Below are 20,866 nucleotides of genomic sequence, written 5' to 3'. Positions count from 1 at the left end.
AAACATATCAAAACCACAGTGCATCTGCTAATCAAATCGTGTCTATGTGTCTAGAAGATGAACAATTCAGGAGGAGCATTGCTGTATTAACTTCAAAGGAGACGGGAGGACGGATCAGAAATAATGCTGCTGCCAGTTGAATCCGCAGTGTATAATTAACAGTCTGTTAACAATTTATGTTTTATCTCAGGACCAATTTTTAATGCCAGAAATGATCTCACACACAAGGGGAAATAAGATTTGAGATTTTTAGAGCATTGCCTTTGATTTTTTCACGCATTAATCTTTCAAACACATCACCATTCAGCTCATTTTTATTCATATGGCTTCAAATCATTGTTCATTTGATAAATGCTGCAGTCTTTCAAGGGAATTTAAAATGAACTTTTTATGTTACTGTTATCTATGCCTGATGACAAACAGGTAGCTGTCAGTGACACCTAGGGGTAAAAAGTTGAGCATTGCATGTTCATGATTAATACTCGAGGCCCAAACAAGCAAATATTGGTAGATTTTCTTTAAATACATCAATAAAATAAATGTAATAAGCAGATGTGAATGATTTCTGCCATGATGTGTGAATCATAGACTATGGGTTTAAAAACCTGTCATAAAGTACAAATTTTCTTTATAACAGTTACTTATGGCAGCTAGCCTCTAAATCATATGCAATTTATAGTCAGTCAGATGTTTTGACAGAGCTGAAATCCAACCATCTATTGATTTATCAGCTGGATGGATGTTTTTCAGGATCACAGTTGGGTTGGTGTATTTATTTTTGTAACTTATAGTTATTTGAATAACTAGAAGTTACAAAAATTAACAAAAATTAACAGTTCATTTCAATTACAGTCCTCTTAAACTCCAAGGGTTTTTCGGAGTTCCTGCTCTCAGATAACATGCCCAAAATGAATAGAGTATTTTTAGTAGTTTTGAGGTACACGGCTACATAAGCTATAGACAATCCCAGTCTCATTGAAGATTATGCATCACTGTCTCCTTTTGCTTGGTGTAATGCTAAATTTGGCGAAATTTAGAAAGACTAAAAATAAAGACATTTCCTGTTTATTTACTTTAGTTAATGACTGGGAAGGGCCTTTGAGTGCAGTTAAGTTACTGCTATGCTCAAGAAACTATTATGTTCAAGATTTGATCTTTCTGATCTCTTGTGATATTGTGCACTGTTGTCCTGGAATCAGTCATCATAAGATATAAGGCATACTGTGGTTATAAAGGGATAGGTATTGTCAACAACAGCACTCTATGGTGTTGCTCAAACTATGCTCAGCTGAATTTACTTGAAATGATTTCAGTTCAGGTTTAGTTCTATTCTGTTCAGTTCTGTAATGGAGATTTGTTTGTGGTCTATATCATTTGACTTATAAGTCCTGATTTACTAAATAGACGACATCCTGGGATTTCCATTGATATGTCCTGTCCTCTTTTAACTCCAAAGAGGAAGGAAATAACAAAAAACGTTCAATGGGAAGATTCATTTTTTCCTCAATTTTCAGAAGAAAAAAAAATTATATATATATATATATATATATATATATATATATATATATATATATATATATATATATATATATATATATATATATATATATCAACAAAAGTCATGTCAAGGCATTTTATATATTCTGCTAAGGGGCCAAAAGTGTGCCAAGAAAATATTTCTCACACCATTACACCACCACCATTCTGAATCCCTGATTTTAATTTCAATTACATTGTATTTATACAGCGCGACGGACCCCTTTCAGCAAGCACTTGGCGACAGTGGGAAGGAAAAATTCCCTTTTAACAGGAAGAAACCTCAGAAAAAATCCCGCTCAGGGAGGGGCAGTCATCTGCTACAACCAAGTTGGGTGCAATGGCAGAGAGATGGGTCAAAATCAAACTGTGGAAGAGAGCCAGAGATTACAAATAACTCTGGCTGATATACAGCAGGATGAATCCATGCTTTTATGCTGTATATGCCAAATGCTGACCATAGCATCCAGACAATCTCTGTTGTTCAGCTTCGGTGAGTCTGTGCAAATTGTAGCATCGGGTTTTCTGATCATAGCTGACAGGAATGGAACCAGTATGGCTTTTGTTGTAGCTCACCTGCTTTAAGGATGAGATGTCCCTATGCATAAAGCTACTTTTGGCTGCTGCCTTAATTACAAGGGGTCACCACAGTTAGTAGCTCTCCATGTTTGATTTGTCAGATTTTTATGCTGGATGCCTTTCTCCTCCTTCCCCAACCCCTTCAGGATCTCCTCTCAGGAGTTTTCACTTGTTAGGTAAATGTATAATGAGATGTTCTTCTGCAAACCAAGTGATTATTTGAGTTACTGTTGCCGTCTTATCAGCTTGAAGCAGTCTGGTCATTGATGCTCCCCAGATATTTTCTATATATATTTTTTTTGACTATTCTGTGTAAACCTCAGACATTGGTTGTGAGGGAAAATACTTAGACCAGTCCATCTGGCACCAACAACCACTTTCAAAGTCACATAAACAACGTTTCTTCCCTGTCCTGATGCTTCATCAGGTTGTTTAACTTCACCGACCTGCTGCCATGTGATTGGCTGATTAGATATTTGCATCAACGTGTAGATGAACAGCTGTCCCCAATATATCCTAGTATATTAAACTTGTCATTTGAATTATATTGAATTGACAGTATACCTTTAAGAACGAATTCACCCACTCTCCCCCTCCCTCCTTTGTTATGACGTTTCCTCACTCCCGGCATGCTCACTGGAAGTCCAATTATTGCTAATGGCGGGTATTGTACGAAACATGCGTATTTTAAGCTATCGTCTGCTGACTGTGAAAGAGTAAATTTCATATAAATAGTTGCTTTGTGTCTCGAAGAACCTTGGAATATAAAAAAGGCTGAGGAGTCGAATAGAGCACCGAGGAGGACTTAGTAGTTCTTATCGTCATGCGGCAGCTCTCCGTTAACAACTGATACGAACTGAAACTGTGAGGAAGGCAGCGTGTGTTTGATTGAGAAATAGCTTCAGTGTTGGCAATGCTAGCTCACCTAACCGCCTGTCTCAGAGCCATAAGTCCAAAACTACTGCGGAAATAGCCAACTTAATGAGACGGAGGAAGTTTAGCTAGGACGGAAACTTAGCGTTCATTCATTCGACCGTTGGTAAATCACTTGTGAATCGGAAATGAAAGCGCTGACATTATTACTGTTGGTGTTGCTATTATTATTAACCGCTTATCAGGTTAAGTGTTCCTCCAAGCTCAATATTCCCAAAGTGTTGCTTCCGCTTGCCAGAAGTACAAGAATTAACTTCACACTGGAAACAACTGAAGGCTGCTACAGATGGTGAGTAGAAAAACTGGAAACTCGTAGCCGAAGGGGGTGTCGAGGTGTGTGGTGCATATGAGGCCACATGGCAATCTCTACTGTATGCACTGTGTGTACATTTGAGGCCATAATGAGGACCACAAAGAGGCTAAACTTTTTAGGTTTAACATGGCTTTCCAGTGTCATTTGTTAGTTTTTGAGTTAATCTTTTAATCCAAATTAAAGCTAATATAAGTTAACTGCTATATATAATCTTAGTTTCTCTTGATGTCAAAAGGTGACAGTGTTGTTGACTAAGGAGTTCATAGTGGGTGGTCCTGGTGGTTTACTAAGCTACATTGCAATTGTTTCTGATATATTACCCAAGTACATGAACAAAAAAAATAAATAAAATGTTAAAGCTTTGTAAAAGTATAATTTACAGTAGAGCAAAGCAGAATTTTATAACAACAGTACGTTATAAAATAACCAGGGAGTGTATACGACTTATCGCTGTCCTTGTTCTTCAGGTCCTCCACCAGACCAGAGGTCGCAAGCATCCAGGCTGTGGATGAGGACCACATCAGGGGTTGCTCCCGGAAAGCTGTTCTCCAGGCTCTTTCAACACAGCCGTCCCGACTGACCAGTATTATCCTAGCTGAAGATGTTGGTAAGAACAGCAGTAGCCTTAAATCAACTGCCATTGGAAATTGATGCAGATAGTCAGATTGTCAACCAGGCCGTCAGATTAAAGAATGTATTGTGTTATGGTTTAATAACTCTCCACACTGTTGCATAAAGATGTAGAGAAATGTTCATGATCATGCAGCTTCCATCAGGGGAAAAAAATTGCATGCTGTATAATTACAGTGTGCAATCCAGCTTAAAAAAGATGCTATTAAGTAGAAATGACAGCTTAAGGTGGAAATGAAGTACAACACTTAAGAGATATAGTCATGACAGGTGCAATGGCTGCAATTTTGCTTGTAATATTTAAATATTTTTGAAAACACCAGAAGTCTGAGGTGTATGTAGTCACTTTATTAGACCAGTGCAAGAACAAGCATGTGTCTCAAAAGACTGTTTTGGAAAATGGAGAACTAAGTGAGAGAAATGGGAACGTAATTAACCTCAGCGGCTCTGTTTTTAATTTGCAGTATGATGAAGACGTTCGTCTGATTCTCTTACTCTATTCCTGATCCAAGCAGACACATCTCCTTTCTAAGCCTGTCTGCAAAGAAGTATTTGTGCACTCTGCAGACACCACTGTGAATTTCTCTGAAAAAAACCTGGTAGATCAGCAGTTTCAGAAATACTCAGACAAGTCCATCTGGCAAAAACAACCATGCCACATTCAAAGTCACTTAAATCACCTTTCTTCCTCATTCTGATGCTCTGTTTGAATTTCAAACTGAGCACTAGATTGGGAAAATCAGCTATGTCAGAATAATAGGACTGAGTAATGACTGCAAAGTTATGTTGCCCCATGTTTAAAAATGGGCTTCACAGTTCCCCGTAGTTTAATTCAAATTAGATAACAGAACTCAAACAGCCTAGAAATTCTTGATATTTACAATGTGGTGGCATGTTGTCTAGGTTTATTCTGTATTGACAGAGGGTTCTTTATCTCACTTTTTATGGGCTTACAACCGCACATTTTTGCGGTTTAATTTTTACAACTTCATTCTTATCAATGCCCCCCCTGGATCTCTTATTGTCTCTTTAGGGTTAGATCATTACTTTATAATCTATCCAAATAATATCTAATGGTTAGCTTCATACAAATCATTGTTGCACAACACATTTTCTCCATCCTTCCTTCTTTGCAGTTGTGAAATAAGCTGTCATCTGTTGCCTGAGACCCTGTGTCATTGCTGTGACATGGTTACCCTGCCACATACATCTGAAATGTTTCAAACAAAATAAATAAATCTATTTTTTCCACAATAACTGAGCAGTTTTAGGTTTCTAAAAGCCTAATTTAATATAGCCTTTTCGCTCACTCTTTCATGCCCACTAACCAAAAAAGCCACAACATTTGACTTGACTGATAACTCTGCATACTACAAGGAATAAAGGAAGCTTTAGAGCTGCTGCTCTCCACTCTCATTTCCATACAGTCGCGATAAAATGTTTTAGTGAGGAAGTAGATTTCAAGCTTTGCATGTCAAATCAAATCTTGAAATGCATTTGATTCAATTTGGAGAAAACATCCCTACGTACTTAATAGTCTTGCCTTCTGTTTGCAGTTACAGGACAGGTGCTGCGTTGCGATGCTATTGTCGACATCATCAGTGAAATCCAGATAGTGTCCACCACCAGAGAGCTACATCTTGAGGATTCACCACTGGCACTCAGGATTCATGCACTGGACTCTGAAGGTGACATTAAAATGGCTTCTTATTGGAGAGTGCTATTCTAATTTTAGCCTATTGGTGTTATTGGTAAGGTAAATAGTTCCTCATATTGTATTATTACTCAGTTCTTAAGCTGTAAGGAGTCCACAGTGTTTATGTTGTGCTCTGAGTGTTCAGAGTAATGAGTGAGCTGGCTTAAGGTAGTGTTTTCTTTCCCCCTCAGGCTGCTGCTGTGAGGTGGCTTTTTGTTCTGTTCGACTGGTTCCATTTAGGCCTGGCACACTTAGTTTAATGAGCTGTAGCTACAGCCTGATTCTTTCTGATGGTGGCTCGAGGGTCTAGTGTTATGGGTGTTATGCAATTTTTGTTTTTGTTTTTTACATTTATTTATTTTTGAAGTATACACCATCTAAGGAATCTAAAGGGTCTGTATGCATCTTGTAATGAGGTTCATTTTTGGTTTTCTTTCACCTATTTCACCTGCTTATTAAAGACAGACAATTGATTAGTAGTAGTTTGGAGACAATGATAGCGAGGCTAAGGCTAAGACTGCTTGGACCATGTTCAAGGGAGGGATCAGTTTTAAGTTTTATTTAAATAGATAGAGGATATATTGAAAAAAGGATGTTATACATGGCGATGCCAGGCAAAAGGAAAAGACATGGACCACAAAGAAGATTCATGGATGCAGAGGAGGAGGGAATGCAGAGGGTTGGTGTCAAAGGAGAGGGTGCTAGGGACAGGGTGAGATGTAGGCAGATGATCAACTGTGGCAACCCCTAAAGGCAACAGCTAAAAGAAGAAGGAAAAAAATTAGATACAGCCACTAATGACTTTGGCCTTAAACCACAAGTTAGAATTTCATTGCAGATAATTCTCACCAAGTCTCACACAGCCATGTTTTATTTGGTGACTTAAATAAATATTTTGCTTTATTTCAGGAAACACCTTCAGCACCCTTGCAGGTCTAGTGTTTGACTGGACCTTAGTGAAAGATGTGAATGGATTCTCTGACTCTTACAATTCATTACGGTAGGTTTGCGTGTGTTATTACTTTAAGGCTGTCTTGAACTACGTGATTTATTGATGGTAAACTAAAAATAAAAAAAAGTTATCTAGCAAACTGACTGCTAGTGTAATCATAAACAGCTTATTGAACAATCCTGTTGGATTTCCCTGTGCGGTATTTTAATTTTATATTTTTACGTCCCGTAAAAACCCATTTATCTCGAGGTTAAATATAATACAGAAGGATCGCAGCTTACGGTGTAGCCTCATATGTAAACTATAGCAGCTATGGATAGAGGGGTATTGAAGAAGTACATATGTTCTGCTGTTTAATAGTTGTTTGATAGTAAAGATTAAACACTTCTTATGGTATTAATCTCTTGATTTGGTGTTGGTGGTCCATTCTGCGCTGTGCCAAAAATGTAACTACACTGACTTGAGTAATGTATTTCTGATTTCTTTTCTGTGTTCAAGGGTACTTAAATTCTCAGAGTCCACATACACCCCTCCTGGATACATATCTGAAATGGAACGTGTTGGGAAACAGGGTGATATTATTTTAGTATCAGGCCTGAAAACGGGACATGCAAAGTTGAAGGCAAAAATACAAGAACCTCTTTATAAGGTAAGATGGTGCAAAGGACATTTTATTTGCTGTTGTCACCAGTAGAGAGTAGAAATATTTCCCTTTTATTGTTATAATGATATTGTTTGTTTATTTATTTATGTATTTATTATTGGACGGTAAAAAGAAGTCAGAGTTCTGGTAAAATTTGGCCCATTTTGAGTAATAACTTAGTTTGGAGACGAAGACATCTAAAAATAGCAAAATATTACATAGCAGCAGTACTTTAGGATGTCAAGGCTGCTGTGACAGTTAAATTGTGCTTCTGTCTTGTCAACATTTTTTTTTTTTTTTTTTTTTTTTTTAATTTTTTTTTTTTGTTGGTTGGTTGGTTGGTTGGTTTTTTTGTTAAGATGGCATTTTGTTTTCATCTGATGCACTTGTATTCTGAATAAATGTCCAATTAAGTCCATATGTAACAAAGGAAAGTTATTTTTGGTAGTATAGAAAATCTGCGAAAATGGCTGTTGGGCACTTGTAGTTTGAATTCATATCAGCATTTATAAAACTGCAGTCCGTTTGATCTGGTTTGAAAAGGCGGGAAGCTGAAGCTGTGTTGTGTTGTGTAACCATGGTATCCATGCCACAGGATGTGGGTGCTGCAGAGGTAAGGCTGCTGATCTTAGAGAACATCCTGCTGAGCCCCGCACACGATATCTACTTGCTGGCCGGAACTTCGATCAGATACAGAGTCTTGAAGATAAGACAGGGAACGATAACAGGTCTGACTCTGTTTAATGAGGAGTGAAGTTCTTCATTCAATGTTTACTTAACTTGATGTACATTTCCTGAAGCTGTATGCAAAGACATTCAGTAGTACTACATGAGTTTGCATGAGTGTTGCTAATATATGAAGTGAAAATGTAGTCGAGTCATTGATGTCACAGATGAGAGGAGCAGCTCTGCATGGTACATAAATGCCAACCTTTCAGCTAATTTCTCTTTGTTTGTCTAGAGCTCTCTATGCCTTGTGATCAGTATGAGCTGCACCTTCAGAACAGTGTTGTTGGTACTAATGGAAACCCAGATGTTGCTGTGGCCAGTCTGGATCCAAGAACCTCCACTGTTACAGCAGTTCAGTTGGGACACATCAATGTGGTGCTGGATCATAAGAGTATCCTTCTGACCTATTGCACCTCTATTGAGCAGTTACTGTTCTGGTCTAGTGCTGTGCAAAAGTCTTGAGCACCTTTCATTTGTTGATATTTTACTAGGAAAATCGTTTATGAACGGAATGATTAAACATGTACAAACATAAATGGAAATGCAGTATATAAAACAAAAATAAAGTTGGTATAATTCTAGTGAGCTTGAAGATCAATATTTAGTATGATCAACTCTATTCTTCAACCCAGCCTGAATCTCTTTGGCAAGTGTTCTTGTAATTTAAGTAGTTAAATCAATAATAGTTCTCTAGGCTTCTTGAAGGACATCCAAAGCTCTTCTTTGGATGTTGGATTACTTTTCTTTTGTATTCTGTAAAGATGATCCCACTCTGCTTCAATAATGTTGAAGTCTAAGCTCTGAGGAGGCCAATCCATGACTAATAGTGTTCCATTGTGTGCTATTTCTGTTTCAGTATGCTTTTACTGCATTGGCAGTGTGTTTGTGATCATTGTCAAGTTGAAAAATAAAGCCACTGCCTATCGCACACTTTCCAGATGGTGGATCAAAATCTGATGGCACTTTTCTGTGTTCATTTGTCCATCAAATTTGACAGGATCTCAAACATCACTGGCTGAAATGTAGGCACCACACCTGTTACAGTGGATTTTGGAGTATGTGTTGTTTTTGGAATTTTTCAAATATTAAACTGAACAAATGCCATCAAATTGGTAGCAAAGTGCACACAGATGTATTATAAAATTGGTTTCTTTGCTAAACTGTCTGTGTAGACACAACATTGCTTCATCCATTGAGTTGGGTTCCTTTTTTATCCTTGAATTGATGTTAAGGGACTTCACAAAAATTTCCAAAGAAAAGATCTTCAGGAAGCCTGGAGAACTATTGCTCAAGATCACTTGAAAAACAGTTACAAGAAAGTCTGACTCTTTTGAAGCATAATATAAAGAACTGAGTGGTACCTCAAGACTTTTGCATAGTACTGTTTAATCTAATGTTTACTACAACATGTGTATTCTGTTATTTGTCAATTAACTGAAATGATTCAGTTTTTTTTTTTTTTTTCTTTATTAAGAGGAGTCTATCATTTAAATTTTCCTTAACAGTATCTTCTCAGGCCTTCGGATGCAAGGAGTGTCTCGCCTACCCAATAGCACCCTATATGTTGTTGAACCAGGCTATTTAGGTCTGTTTCTTTTTCTTCACTGAAAGTCTAATTTAAAAAAAAGTTGTGTGTGTTTTAGATTAAGTTGACCAATATTTTGTCTGCAATTTGTTTAGGTTTTAAAATTCACCCAGGAGATAGTTGGATTCTTGAAACTGGAAGAGTGTATGATATCCACATTGAAGTATTTGACAAATCTAGCAACAAAATTTACCTATCTGATGTAAGTGCTTCCATTAAATCATTTGCAGTGTACTAGTTGCAGATAAAAATCAATATATAGGCAGTGTTTTATAAATCTGTGTGTGGTTTATTTTTTTTATTTTGCAGAATGTCCATATTGACACTACTTTCCCTTTGGAGTATTTTGAAATCCTGGAGTCTTCTTTGAATGGATCATATCACCATGTCAGAGCACTCAAGGAAGGCCTGACACTTATTGATGCAACCTTAAAAGCTGTCGTGGATAAAGTAAGTTTAGATGCAGCTTTGACCCTGGATTTATTATTATTGCTACAACCTACTGACACGTTCTTCCGCTTCAGTCGAGAGGGCTCGATCATTTCCTGTGCTATCTGTTCTCTTTCAGAGTGGAAATGTCCATCCTCTCGCCAACCCAGTCCACAATGAACAGGATGTGGAAATCTATAACCCCATAGTTCTTAGTCCCAGTATTCTCACATTTCCATGGCAGCCCAAAGTTGGAGCTTATCAGTACACAATAAAGGTAATCATTCCTTATTTAAGTGACTTCTGTTATGGGGCAGGCAATTTAAACTTAACATCCTGTATAAATTGCTTTAGCATTTGCATTCCTTCATATTCTGTGAAACACCATAGATCAAGCTTTGTTACCACCAAGTCTAACTGTCAGATCCAAAAATTTGATGTCATTTTTATTTAAAAAAAAAGAAAAAGGAAAAAAAAAGACACCTGTTCTTTGGTGCTTTTCAGGCAACAGGAGGTAGTGGAAATTTCAGCTGGACTTCCTCAAATGCAGCTGTTGCCACAGTGACTGTGAAAGGGGTGATGACCACAGTTAGTGACATAGGCGTCAGTGTAATTTATGCTCATGATCTACGTAACCCACTACACTTTGGCCAAATGAAGGTAAGTAAACACAACACCGATTTTAAATGAGATATTTATATCTCATTGTATGAGATGTCATTGATTCTTCCAACTTTAACCTCATAGGACCTGGCGTCCACATATGTGGACATCACATTTTGGGTTGTCTAGAGCACAATACTAAATGGACTCGTTTTAAATTTGATAGAACAGTGGTAATGTATTGTCCTTGTAAGTGTATATCAGGTAAAAAGAAAATTCTTTGTTTTTACATTCATTAGGTCCCAATCAGCCCAAATAGCAAAGAGAAAATAAAAATGCATGCCATGAAAGAGTTTGGGTCTTAGGAGGTTAAGGGCAAAAGTGCATTAATCACTTTTCAGTAACACTCTTCACCGTGTCTTGGATCATGCTTTCTTCCAGGTGTATGTTGTTGAGCCTGTAGCAATGGACTTTGCTCCTTGCCCAGTAGAAGCCAGGTTGGGCCTCATACTGGATCTGCCTCTCAGGATTTTTGGTCTGCTTGAAGAGGGGGAAAAAGAGCGGGTCATGTTAAGTGACTGTTCCCATTTTGACCTGGTGGTTGAACAGGAGAACTATGGCATCTTTGAAATACTAGACGGTGAGTCCTGTTTGTCTGTCCGCCTCGACTGGACTGTGAAGATGCAGTAAATTTAAAAAAAGAAGATGCAAAAATGTAAGCAGTATGAGCTGGTTTAATAGTAATGCATAGTGTGGTTTTATTTCACTGTCCTTTTTAGATAGACGATTGGTAATGGCTACCAAACAAATGAGGCTCATTCTGTCGAGTGAGGGATTGATTATTATGTTTAGTGTCAATCCAATGTGGGCCCCACATTGCCTGCTTTTTTGGGGGGGTGGACTACTGGTGGGTCTACTGGTGGCGCCCATTGTTGATTTCAAGTAGAAACAAACACTAGAATGAGAAGAAAACATTTTAGATTTCATCACAGTATTTATTATATTCTACATCTTTCCAAAAATCTTTAGTTTTCCATTATGGAATTGTTTTACTTACAATTAAACGAATGTATAATTAAACCTTGTAGAGTGTGAGTTTTGTTTTTTTGTTTTTTTTAATACATTGTCATATCAGATTATCATGTACTATGACTTTCTCCAACCCCATTTTTCCTGATTCACAGGGAGGCTAACTGCAGGCCAGGACCACTGCAGTGGAGTGAGAGCCAAAGCTTTGGCTCCTGGGTATACCGTGCTTAGTGTCAGCTACACTCACGGCAATGTTCATCTCAGTGCCAAGATCACCATTGCTGCCTATCTTCCTCTCAGAGTGAGTCTAAAGGTCATGTCCTTTTCAGGACTTGGCTCATCACGATGGATGAGGCATTTGTACATAATATCTTTTTCTTAAGGCTTCCAGGATTCATCTCCAATTACTGATTTCATTTTTGGGACATTTTTAGTTATGTTCTTTTTTTTTTGTGTGAGTGCGTGTATGTCTGAGATACACTGAAATACACAAATACTTATATATCTCAGTGTTTTCTACTGAATTGGATTCTGTTTGTGGCATTTTGGGTTGTGCAAGCAAACAAAGACACACCCATCTTCCTTTAATAAATGATACCATACATAAAGTGTGGCTGAGCTGCTATTTCAGTTGCTAAGTACCTTGTAGTAAATAAATAAATAATATATTAAGCTGGACTTTGAGGTGAAAGAAGAAAAGAAAATTGCAGTAAACTGCCAATAAGCATGGATCTTATAAGAAAACAGATTCACTGAAGCACATTCATGCAGATTAGTGAATGCAGACTAACCCTACAGAAATGCAACGATTGGCGAGTATTATATTTTACTTCTCATTGGTTTTCGTTGGGAATTTTAGTATTTCGTTATACACAGGGGACACAGGTGTTTGTGGTTTTTTGTTTGTTTTTTGTTGTTTGTTTTTTAAATACACAAACACTGTAAGACAAAGGAATAAAACTGACAGCTATTGCAGTACAGTGACTGGATGCAACAGTTTGACATGTCACATCTTCTCTGCTAAAATATTTAGTCATTTTTGTGAACAACATACATACTGTCGTTTTTTTGTGCACATTACAATCGAGCTGTCAGTAGCATACGGCGTTGTTTAATGCCTCACATGGCACTGATTTGTGTTTTTCAAAATACTGCAGACATGTTTGTGGAGTTTCTTCGCTTGTTTTGCCCTAGCAGCTAAAGTTTGACCCAGTTTTATTTCTCTGCTGTGTAATGCCTTGTATTAACATTTCCATAGCCAAGTTCTTCTTAACAGTTGAATGTTATTCTGGCAGGCGATTGACCCTGTATCTGTTGCTGTGGTGACACTGGGATCATCAAAAGACATGCTGTTTGAGGGTGGGCCGCGGCCTTGGGTCTTAGAGCCCTCAAAGTTTTTCTGCAACTTGAGTGCTGAAGATGAGGCCAGCCTGAGTCTTACCCTGATTAGTCCCTTGTCTCACAACTATAATCAGCGTTTGGTCAGGGCAACCTGCAGAGCCCTGGGAGAGCAGGTAGGACCTTAAGTGTAATTGTATATCTTGTATTTACCATTCCCAACGCTAACTAAAATATTGTGTGTTTCTAAAATGAATATCGTGGTTTGAAGTCATAGCTAAAATCGTATTCGTTTTATTGCCATTGCGATTAGCATAACTCAAGGGTGTCCTTAATAAATTACTTTGATTTTTTTACAACCATTGTAAAAGTACAGCTGTTTATCTTTCAACTGAATTTAAATGTTATTTCCAGGTTCTGGAGGTGATGGTGGGGAACAAAGCCAGTGTGACCAATCCTTATCCCGCTGTAGAGCCAGCAGTCGTCAAGTTCGTTTGTGCTCCTCCATCCCGCCTTACTCTGGTGCCCGTGTATACGAGCCCACAGCTAGACCTGACCTGTCCGCTGCTGCAGCAGAATAAACAAGTGGTATGCATGTGGTCACTGTTTAATAGACTCCTTTGCTGTGTTTAGATGTGTAGATTGATTTTTATACTGCTACTTCTTTCATTTAATTTTTTATCCATTGATTTTTCAACACCAGCTGAAGAAATGTCAAGTTTATGATTTATTTATTTCTTTTAATATGATCTTCTGAAATTTGATTTGTATGAAGGGGCACTGGAAAATAGCTAATTATATTTGTTAACAAAAAGAAGTCCAAGATCTTGGTGTTTTGTTTTTGTGTAATGGAATTAAACTGTTTGAAAAGCACATTCATCATATAAACAATGATCTTCTAGGTGCCTGTTTCAAATTACCGCAACCCTGTTTTGGATTTGGCTGCTTTTGATCATCAAGGGAGGAAGTTTGACAACTTTAGCTCTCTGAGCATGCTGTGGGAATCCACAAAGGTATCGCTGGCCAGTATTGAACCTACTATGCCAATGAAGCTTCAGTTGCTCAGGGAGGGCAACAAACAGATGAAACTTCACGGTAAAAGATCATATCATTTTATATCATTTGAACTTTAAATTTATGAAAGAAAAACAGGAGAAAAATTTAATCTCAGGGCATTTGAATGGAATGGTCAGTTATCAGTTTAAGTATCTCCAGGAATAGATTGTTTTTGTTTTTATCTACGATATTATTCATAAGTTACAAAATGAAAAATGCATTGATTTCATGTATTTACTTTTTACTTCTTTTTATGATCTGTGATAGGACGGCAGGAAGTTCTTGTCCACCAGCAAACAGGCATTGCTGCCATCACAGCAACAGCTCTCGGTTACCAGGTTTCACACCTGGCTGCAGCCAAAGTCCCCAGTCCAGTAAGTCAAAATAGTTGCTCCGCTAGCAAGTCATGCAAAACAGCTTCTCGCTTCCTCTTAAAAAGTAGAAGTGGTTAACTAAAGTATTATTCAAGATCTATGGATTGTTTTTGTAATAAGGTCTCTTTTGCAAAAGAGATTCATCTCAGTGAGTTTACGTTTTGTTTTGTAAACGCTTTTCTAGTGAACAGGACTTCATCAGCTGAGTTGTTTTTTTTTTTTTTTTTAAACAGCCATGTTGTCCTGTTAAATACATTTGTAACTCAGTTTCTGTACAGGAGAGGAAAAATCTATTTTTGCATATAATGAATGTGTGGAAAGCTTTAATTTTGTTGTTGTATATTTACATCATACATTTAATAGCCTCAGTCATCATACTTGAACTTGTCTTCCCCTTCTTCTGCCTCTGTCCTCCTAAGTATGACCCCATGACTCCTGTCTCAGCCACACTGGAGCTTCTGCTGGTTGAAGATGTGAAGATTTCTCCTGACATAGTGACCATATACAACCACCCGGATGTGCGAGTAAGTTATGGGATTACTGTTCCAGTGGACAGACACATCAGTACATTTACTTTTTACCCCCCTAAGTCTGGACATCAACACTCTCACTGACTTCTCATGGCTTGTTTTACCAAAATGTATATTTAATGTTTATTATGAGGGATGTGATTTGATCTTTTCACCATTTCACCTCAGCAGGGCAGAAATGTGATTTACTCCCTCAGGTAACTGCTGAATTATTCAGATGGTGCTTATCACCACACGTAGTTGTAATGTGTACCCTTTGCCCCGTTTACTCAGTAAGCATTCCCCTCTTAATCATGTGTGACATGGGAGCAGGGTTAAGTAGGTGTAGGGGGTTAAATAACTGTTGGTGACCTGTGTTAGAGGATTTTAAAGAGGTGGTTATCTGTCCCCTTTTATGTAACATGCAAGGCCAGTTGCCTGTCAGAAAAACAACTGTGAACACAGATGGTCTTCTGAATCATTTTTGTGATTAATTTTCACTGCAGACTGCTCACTCCAGTTTTGTTTTGTAGGTGAATCTGGCTCTGCGAGAGGGTTCAGGGCACTTCTTTGTCAATACCAGCATTAAAGGGATGGTGAATGTGGTATTCCAGGAGGCTCAGGGCACCGCTCAGGTAAGAAGGAACATCTTAACTGTGTCTATCTATAGTAGACTGCACACGTTACGAAATGTAGAATTTCAAAAAAGTGTATTGAAATGTAATTGTTTCATTTGCTGTTTGCCCAGGTCTCTCCCATCCTTCCAGGCATGGTTAAGGTGATGGTTCATGACCTTTGCCTGGCTTTTCCCGCACCCGCCAAAGCAACTGTACATGTTTCTGACATCTTGGAGGTTTATGTAAGAGTGGTTGACAAGGTCAGTGTCCTGCCTCAGCCCTTCATCCTGGAGGGGTCTAAGCACTACTTGACTATAAAAATCTCTCAGTATCACACATCCCTGCAATGCTTCAGTGACTTATAAGCACTAAATATGGTTATTGTCTTTGAGCACTTCCCTTTCAAATTCCACTGAAAGTCAGCTTGTCTTTAACACTCATCATTAGGTTTACCCTTCCTGTGAACCAGAATTATTTTGCTGCTAATGGATGCTTTTCATCTCTTACAGGTGGAGATTGGCAAATCTGTGAGAGCTTATGTCAGAGTCTTGGATGATAATAGGAAGCCATTCCCTGCCAGCTATTTCCAATTCATGAATCTTAAACTCAAGACAGCTTCTGCAATAGTCTCTCTGAAGTAAGTAGTAGAAAATGTGTTTTACCTTTAGAGTGAAAGGGGATCTAAGGCTTTATTTTTTTTGTTTCTGAATGTCTCCTCTGCAGACCATTAGTGGAGTCCACAGAAAGCGATACTGCTGTTTTCTTGGTGAAAGGTGTTGCCATCGGTCAGACCACTGTATCAGCTGTTGTTGTGGATAAAAATGGGAGAAAAATTGCTTCAGCACCCCAGCAAATAGAGGTATAATTTTGTGGAGTTTTTTTGTAGTCTATTTTGGGTCTTCTATTAGCGGCACATTTTATACAGGGGGAAAAAACATTTTTTTCTTCTTATTATTGTAGGTGTTTCCACCTTTCAAGCTAATCCCAAGGAAGATGACCCTGTTAGTTGGAGCAATGATGCAGGTACGTCTAATACGTCATTTGCTTCATTTCACACTTTAATTAGAAAATATTTAATGTGTACTGTTACAGTAGAAGATGGTGGTCAACTGTGTGTGCAATAACTGAGCCAAACACTCAGTTGAGAGAGAATGAAAGGAAAAGGGAAAAAAAACTGTCAGAGCAGGTATCCCTGATGTGCTCATCTGTGGCACATAGCTTTGACTGTGAGTGTACACCCCCCCCCCCCCCCCTCATGCAGTAGACAGGACAATCAGTCAGAAGAAAGTTGGGTTAAAAGAAGAGGGAACAGAACTACAATGACTTTTTTCATGTGGATGGGCTGTGGGGGTTACACAAAGTCCCAGTGTATCAAAATTAGGATTATTTCAAACCATGAATCAAGACGATCGTCTTCAGTAGATTAGTAAGAAGAAATAAAAAATAGACTTGGATATGAGCACAATAGGTCTACGTTGCACTGGCAGCACACATGAGTTAATTCAGTTTAGTTAAGAGCCCTAGAAAAAATCAACTTTTAGCTATTCCCTGATTCACAATGGGTACCTCCATGTTTTTTGTGTTTCTTCCCAGGACCAGGTTTTTTGCTTGCTGGGAAATGTGTAAACCACTACACTGTGGAGAAATTAGTCAAGATTACTCTTTAAATTTAAATTACTCCTTCTTTTTTCAATCCTGCTTGTTTACAGATCACATCTGAAGGTGGTCCTCAGCCTCAGTCCAATATCCTGTTCTCCATTTCTAATGAGGAAGTAGCTTCTGTTAATCCCATGGGCCATGTCAGAGGTATTGCTGTTGGAAATGTTTCTGTTACTGGACTGGTCCAAGCTGTTGATGCAGAAACCGGGAAGCTAGTTGTTGTCTCACAGGTAAATGTATATTTGTGGTTTTAAAAGTGTAATGCTTGGGTGGGTTTTGCACATAAGACAGACGAAACTATTTTGTTTCCTCAGGATCAAGTAGAAGTCGAAGTTGTGGTTTTGACTGCCATTCGAATCAGAGCACCTATTACAAGAATGGAGACGGGAGCACAGGTGTGAACGTTTTATACTTGAATCAGTACAACGGACTCAAAATCGATTCTTTGCTGTTTAGAGTCCAAATAGCAATTTTAGACTCAAAATTGAAACCAATAACTGAACAGCGCAATTTTATTTTTTTTGTATTTCTAAATCTTCTTTCCTTTTCTAGATGCCTGTATATGTGATGGGTTTGACCAACAGTCAAACACCCTTCTCATTTGGCAGTGTGCTACCTGGTTTTACCTTCCACTGGTCCACTACTAAGAGAGACATCCTGGATGTCCAGCCAAGACACATTGAGGTACCCAGCATTGAGGATTTTCATTCTTGTATTTGATATCATAAGCAGCTTCTATTTTTGTCTCTCATTTCCCATTGATCGTTTTAGATTTACTTCAGACCTGGTGTCCATCCATTTCACTATGGTTTTTAAAACTAGCGTCTGCTTTGTCTCTGCTTTTCCCCTGCTTCCTCATCGCTGTTGCCTTTTTATTTGATTTGCTGCTTCTATTTTTGCCATGCTCATAATGGTCCTTGTCTTATCTAGGCTAATGTGGAGCTTCAGTCAGAGCACAACTTTGGCATGAGGGTGACTGGAAGAACGAGAGGGCGGACAGGGCTGAAGGTGGTACTCAGAGTTTCTGACCACACGGCTCAGCAGCTTGTGAACAACCTGCAGGAGCTCAGTGACGAGATCCAGATTCAGGTACAGCACCATGGCTATAGCTCACTTTTTATAGACATCTGTAAACAATGGGAAGGGAAACACAAAGTACCATAAATACATCCTATTCAGATATTTTATAAATACCCCTTTTATGGAGTGCTTTGCATATCTTGACTGTGTCCCCTGCTGCTTCTCCATAATGGGGAAAGCTGGCATTTAAGGCAGCAGAGCATTGAAATTGCTGAGTTTTAATAAAAATCTGAAGCTGTTAACTTTGAAGGGATAACACTGCAGATTATTGGGAGCGCAGTGCATCCAACTTCAAATTGTATTAAACTATGACATGTCACTAGTGCAGAAACATCAAAGAATGATTAAGGCTCTCGCATAATTGGAGTTTCAACATTTTGCTTTGATCAAGGTCTATGACAAGCTGCACATGCTTAATCCCAAAGTAGAGGCTGGGGAGTTACTGATGGCTCCGAACTCGGCTCTGAAACTCCAGACTAACAGGTGAGTAGGAATCACCTGCACAGTGGGGTGTTTTTTTTTTTTTTCTTTCTGTTCCATATACAGGTGAAAAACAGCTCTTCAGTAGTTTATAGCATGTAATAAAAATATGTATACTGTTTGAATGAATGATGTGATTTTGTTTTTTCTTGTCCAATAGGGATGGTTTGGGTGCTCTCTCCTATCGAATGTTAGATGGTCCCGACCAGGTTGTTATTGCTCAAGTAGACGATAAGGGCTTCCTCTTCTCTGGCTCTCTCACTGGCATCTCTTCTTTGCTGGTTACCTCACAAGAGACCTTTGGTGTCAATCAAACTCTCATCCTTGCTGTGAAGGTCAGTTTAAGAGCTACAATGTGAAAATTGTTTGAGATTCATGGTTTAAACATGATATCATGTGGATATTGACTATAAAACACATCTTCTGACCTCCTGCCAAAAACTATGCGCGGTCTGACTGCTGAAACCTTGATTAAACAAATTAAGCAGCTTAAAAAGCACAACAATATAAAGATCTAATGCTTTTGGCTCAAACATAACACAAGTAAACACAGTTTCTAAATGACAGTGTTATTTGTAAGGGTAAAAAACAAATTCCATACCTATATGGCCCAGTGTGAAAGTGATTGCCCCTAAACCTAATAACTGATCAGGCCAGCAACAACTGCAATCAAGCATTTGCAATATCTGGCAAATCTCGCCCCAAGACAGCTGGGATAGGCTCCAGCCCCACCACACCCTGAAAAGGATAAGCAGCACAGGATGGGATTTTGGCAGAATTGCTGTAATTCAGCTGCATTGGTGGGTTTTCGTACATGAACTGCCCTTTTAAGGTAATGCTACAGCATCTCAATCAGATTCCGGTCAAAACTTTGACTAGGCCACTCCAAAGTCTTCATTTTGTTTTTCTTAAGTGATTCAGAACCCAAGAGCCCTTCAGCTTGACGTCACTGACACATGGTTGGACATTATCCTTCAGGATGTTTTGGTAGACAGCAGAATTCATGGTTCCATTTACCACAGCAAGTCTTGCAGGGCGTGAAGCAGCACTAAACCCCCAGACCATCACAGTACCACCACCATATTTTACTGTTTGTATGATATTCCTTTTCTAAAACGCTGTTACTTTTACGCCAGATGTAATGGGACGCAGACTTTCCAAAAAGTTTAGTCATCAGTCCACAAAATATTCTCCCAAAAGTCTTGGGGATCATCAAGATGTTTTTTGGTAAATGTAAGGCGAACCTTCATGTTCTTTGGTCAGCAGTGGTTTTTTCATTGAACTCTTCCATGGATGCCATTTTTGCCCAGTCTCTTTCTTCTTGTTATAACATGAACTCATGAACCTTAAATGAGACATGTGAAGCCTGCAGTTCTTTAATACTGTTCTGGCGTCTTTTATGACCTCCTGGATGAGTCGTTCCTGCACTCTTGGAGTAATTTTGGTTGCTCGGCCACACCTGGGAAGCTTCATCGCTGTTCAAAGTTTTCTCCATTTGTGTGTAATGACTCTCACTGTGTTTTACTGGAGTCCCAAAGCCATAGAAATGGCTTTGTAACACTTTCCAGACAGAGATGACAGTGACTTTTAATTCTCAGGTGTTTTGTTAGGTCGTCGCACGATGTGTTGCTTTTTGAGGTCTTTTAACCTGCTTCACTTTATCAGACAGGTTCTATTTAAGTGATCTCTCTTGTTCTGTCAGTAATCAGGCCTGAGTGTGTTTGGTGAAACTGAAGCTTTCCAAAAAATCTGTTTAATCACACTTGATTCATGATTTAACAAGAGGGGCAATTACTGTTTCACACAGGATGCGGTAGGTTTGGATAACCTTTCTCTCGTAATCAGAGAAATCATCATTTAAAAACTGAATATTGTGTTTACTTTTGTTATGTTTGTGTAATAATAAAATTTAAAACATAAGTGACAAAAATGCATAGCACTAGGAGTGATAGACATTTAATAATCTGGTATTTTTGTGTGGTATGGCTTGTATTTAAAAAAAACAAAAAGACAACTTTCTTTTCGCCTTTTATTTTTCTTATTTAAAATCCTAGCTTTTTGTTTTCATTAGAACTCAGTAAGAATACAGGAGAGGG

At 38.4% G+C, this 20,866-nt stretch overlaps 1 protein-coding gene across 2 annotated transcripts in view; it reads left to right on the top strand.

The window, feature by feature from the left end:
• Positions 1 to 2,732: 2,732 nt before the first annotated feature.
• The window catches only part of nup210 (nucleoporin 210), a 31,482-nt gene continuing 13,348 nt past the window's right edge, over positions 2,733 to 20,866 (top strand). For both annotated transcript variants that reach the window (XM_080898281.1, XM_080898280.1), the window contains exons 1-30: positions 2,733 to 3,337; positions 3,829 to 3,968; positions 5,548 to 5,679; positions 6,597 to 6,687; positions 7,138 to 7,288; positions 7,878 to 8,010; positions 8,244 to 8,402; positions 9,528 to 9,596; positions 9,692 to 9,798; positions 9,906 to 10,046; positions 10,165 to 10,302; positions 10,530 to 10,685; positions 11,070 to 11,268; positions 11,813 to 11,958; positions 12,953 to 13,171; positions 13,410 to 13,583; positions 13,898 to 14,090; positions 14,319 to 14,425; positions 14,845 to 14,949; positions 15,468 to 15,569; positions 15,683 to 15,811; positions 16,061 to 16,188; positions 16,275 to 16,410; positions 16,512 to 16,574; positions 17,261 to 17,440; positions 17,525 to 17,605; positions 17,763 to 17,894; positions 18,141 to 18,299; positions 18,682 to 18,773; positions 18,931 to 19,105. In XM_080898281.1, the coding sequence (XP_080754407.1) occupies positions 3,177 to 3,337; positions 3,829 to 3,968; positions 5,548 to 5,679; positions 6,597 to 6,687; positions 7,138 to 7,288; positions 7,878 to 8,010; positions 8,244 to 8,402; positions 9,528 to 9,596; positions 9,692 to 9,798; positions 9,906 to 10,046; positions 10,165 to 10,302; positions 10,530 to 10,685; positions 11,070 to 11,268; positions 11,813 to 11,958; positions 12,953 to 13,171; positions 13,410 to 13,583; positions 13,898 to 14,090; positions 14,319 to 14,425; positions 14,845 to 14,949; positions 15,468 to 15,569; positions 15,683 to 15,811; positions 16,061 to 16,188; positions 16,275 to 16,410; positions 16,512 to 16,574; positions 17,261 to 17,440; positions 17,525 to 17,605; positions 17,763 to 17,894; positions 18,141 to 18,299; positions 18,682 to 18,773; positions 18,931 to 19,105 (4,098 nt within the window). In that variant the 5' untranslated portion in view covers positions 2,733 to 3,176. The remainder of the gene's footprint in view (positions 3,338 to 3,828; positions 3,969 to 5,547; positions 5,680 to 6,596; positions 6,688 to 7,137; positions 7,289 to 7,877; positions 8,011 to 8,243; positions 8,403 to 9,527; positions 9,597 to 9,691; positions 9,799 to 9,905; positions 10,047 to 10,164; positions 10,303 to 10,529; positions 10,686 to 11,069; positions 11,269 to 11,812; positions 11,959 to 12,952; positions 13,172 to 13,409; positions 13,584 to 13,897; positions 14,091 to 14,318; positions 14,426 to 14,844; positions 14,950 to 15,467; positions 15,570 to 15,682; positions 15,812 to 16,060; positions 16,189 to 16,274; positions 16,411 to 16,511; positions 16,575 to 17,260; positions 17,441 to 17,524; positions 17,606 to 17,762; positions 17,895 to 18,140; positions 18,300 to 18,681; positions 18,774 to 18,930; positions 19,106 to 20,866) is intronic.

The sequence above is a fragment of the Rhamphochromis sp. 'chilingali' genome (assembly GCF_963969265.1).
Source record: "Rhamphochromis sp. 'chilingali' genome assembly, chromosome: 12".
Taxonomy (NCBI): Eukaryota; Metazoa; Chordata; class Actinopteri; order Cichliformes; family Cichlidae; genus Rhamphochromis; species Rhamphochromis sp. 'chilingali'.
Note: the sequence above shows the minus strand (reverse complement) of the source record. Positions and strands in the feature narration are given on the sequence as shown.